Source organism: Amphimedon queenslandica, unplaced genomic scaffold, assembly GCF_000090795.2.
Source record: "Amphimedon queenslandica unplaced genomic scaffold, v1.1 AMPQUscaffold_7717_Cont20334, whole genome shotgun sequence".
Lineage (NCBI taxonomy): Eukaryota > Metazoa > Porifera > Demospongiae > Haplosclerida > Niphatidae > Amphimedon > Amphimedon queenslandica.
Window position 1 is genome coordinate 1 of NW_003552001.1, and position 2,196 is coordinate 2,196.

The 2,196-nt window shown below is 34.2% G+C and overlaps 1 protein-coding gene across 1 annotated transcript; it reads left to right on the forward strand.

Annotated features, from left to right (window-relative positions):
* Positions 1–1,016: 1,016 nt before the first annotated feature.
* LOC105315838 (transcription initiation factor IIB-like) lies at positions 1,017–1,935 on the forward strand (the record flags this gene model as incomplete). The annotated part of the gene is made up of 5 exons (XM_011410598.1): positions 1,017–1,034; positions 1,100–1,184; positions 1,467–1,576; positions 1,628–1,722; positions 1,859–1,935. Coding segments are annotated over exons 1-5 (385 nt in total), but the record flags the coding sequence as incomplete, so codon positions are not given.
* Between the last annotated feature and the right edge of the window lie 261 nt (positions 1,936–2,196).

Consider the following 2,196-nt stretch of genomic DNA (forward strand, 5'->3'; position numbering starts at 1 on the left):
GAACAAAGAAATGAACTCATCCAGTGACTGACCCTTCAGTGACTGACCCTCTAGTGACCAACAGTCATTGTTACAGGTCCTTTCCTTGAAGAGTGTCTCCCATATCTCATCCATTAATATATCAGCAGTAACTGATGTACCTTCCAACTTATGTACATCTACTGCTGGTAGAAGGAGGAGGAGTTTGATACGAATAGAGCGAGGTAGTAATGCTAGTCCAGGAATAGGTTTATCATCATCATCAAACAAGTTACCTATTAAACATAGGAGACACTGGATCAGAAGAGGAACTGGGAGAGAATCCATCAATAGTGTGTTACTATAGACTAGTGGTTGAATGAGACTTTACAGCTTCTAATCACTTGGTAGATTTGCTGGAACTTATTTGGGAAGAAGATAAATCTAGTGAATGCAGTTGGTAGATTAAAACTTGCTGGTAGCCTGGTACTTAGACCCAATGAATAATGACTCTGGATGGCCAGGCTTTGATGTTTATTGCACAATAAGTGCTAGACCAATGACTGGGGCAGGCATGCTGCTTCAAGTGAACTTGTAATAGCATGCCTGCCACTGTCATTGGTTTAGCACTTATTGTGCAATAGGCATCTACAATCACATTATCACACAGCACAGCTACAGATTGAATTATTGCTCAATTTGCCTAATGTCGTGTTGTTTAAATGTGCTCACTAATTGAATGCAATCCCAAGATAAAGAAATTAGCATTATTCTGCAGTCAGCAAAAAGTGTTATCATTGGTAATAATTATTATGATTGGCAAGTTCTTATGTTATCAGGGTTTTCAAGTGGATTTTAGCATGGTGCTCAAGTAGCTTCTTGTTAGTGAGTTGCTGTACAGGGTATTTCAACAAAAATTGCAAGGAGGGAATTTTCCATTTTTATACTTCTTTCTGATAAATGTACATGTCCTTATGTTGTGTATCAACTTTGAGCTAATTCTGATTAAATTTGGATTTTTTATGAATTTTTAAAGTTGCTAAAAAAATTTGTCAGAAATGGCTAAGATAATGCATGTATATCAAATTTGAGCTCATTTCAATCAAATTTAGATTTTTAAAGTTGCTCTATATGCTATTAGGCTAATTGTCAGCTCATAAAGCATGCTTTTAGCTCACTTAGCATGCTTTGTAGGAAACCCAGATTATCTGGTAGGGCAATTTGTGGTAAATAATTAAGAGGATGCCACTTTGATGATTTTGTGGGTTTTAAACTGTTACTTTTCTGGTATGCCCCAAAACTATGAAAATAATGTGCTTTGAGACTTAAATTTTTGAATGTTTAAAATTTATATTTTCAAAGACAAGTGCTCAAATTTTGTGGTGACTTACTTTAGTTTTTTGTAACTTCAGTAATGTAATTTTTGAAATTTAATGTAACCAAAAGTCATACAGTACACATTGTAACTATTTCTTGTCTTTAATGGTTTTTTTTTTATTTCTACACAGAAATATGTGCTGTATCACGTCATTCAAAGAAAGAAATAGGAAGATGCTTCAAACTTATTCGTCAAGCAGCAAACCCAGCAATGAATACTGTATCAACTACTGACTTTATGGTTAGTGAATAGAAATAATTTTAATTCATTTTATTATCATTATTATTACAGTCAAGGTATTGCACTAATCTTGGTCTGCCATTACCAGTTCAGAAAGCAGCTAGCTTCATTGCACAGAAAGCCGTTGAGCTTGACCTTGCTCCAGGGTATGTTTAAGGTTTAAGTCATAGCAGAAATGTCATGATTATTATCTTTACTGATTACTTCACCAGCATTGATTACATTACTTCTGTGTTAATGTAGAGTGTTAATACATTACTTCATGTAATTATTTAATTTTAGACGAGTTTATCTATCTGTTGCTGCTGCCTCTATATACATGGCATCTCAAGCATCTGACATCAAGAAGACACAGAAAGGTTAGTTATTGTCTACGTTTATTTTATATCTTATAATGCATTCACCTTCTGAGTTAAGTTGACATATTCTGTGTAGCACGTAATTGGCAAATGCATGAAAATGAATCTATGAAATTCATGCATAACTCCAGCACAATCAACTGGAAAAAATTGGCAAATAAAGTTATTTTCTTAAATTTGTGAATGGCCATAGCCAAATTAGATTCTATTTTAATATTTGTAGAGGTTGGTGATGTTGTTGGTGTTGCTGATAGTACAATA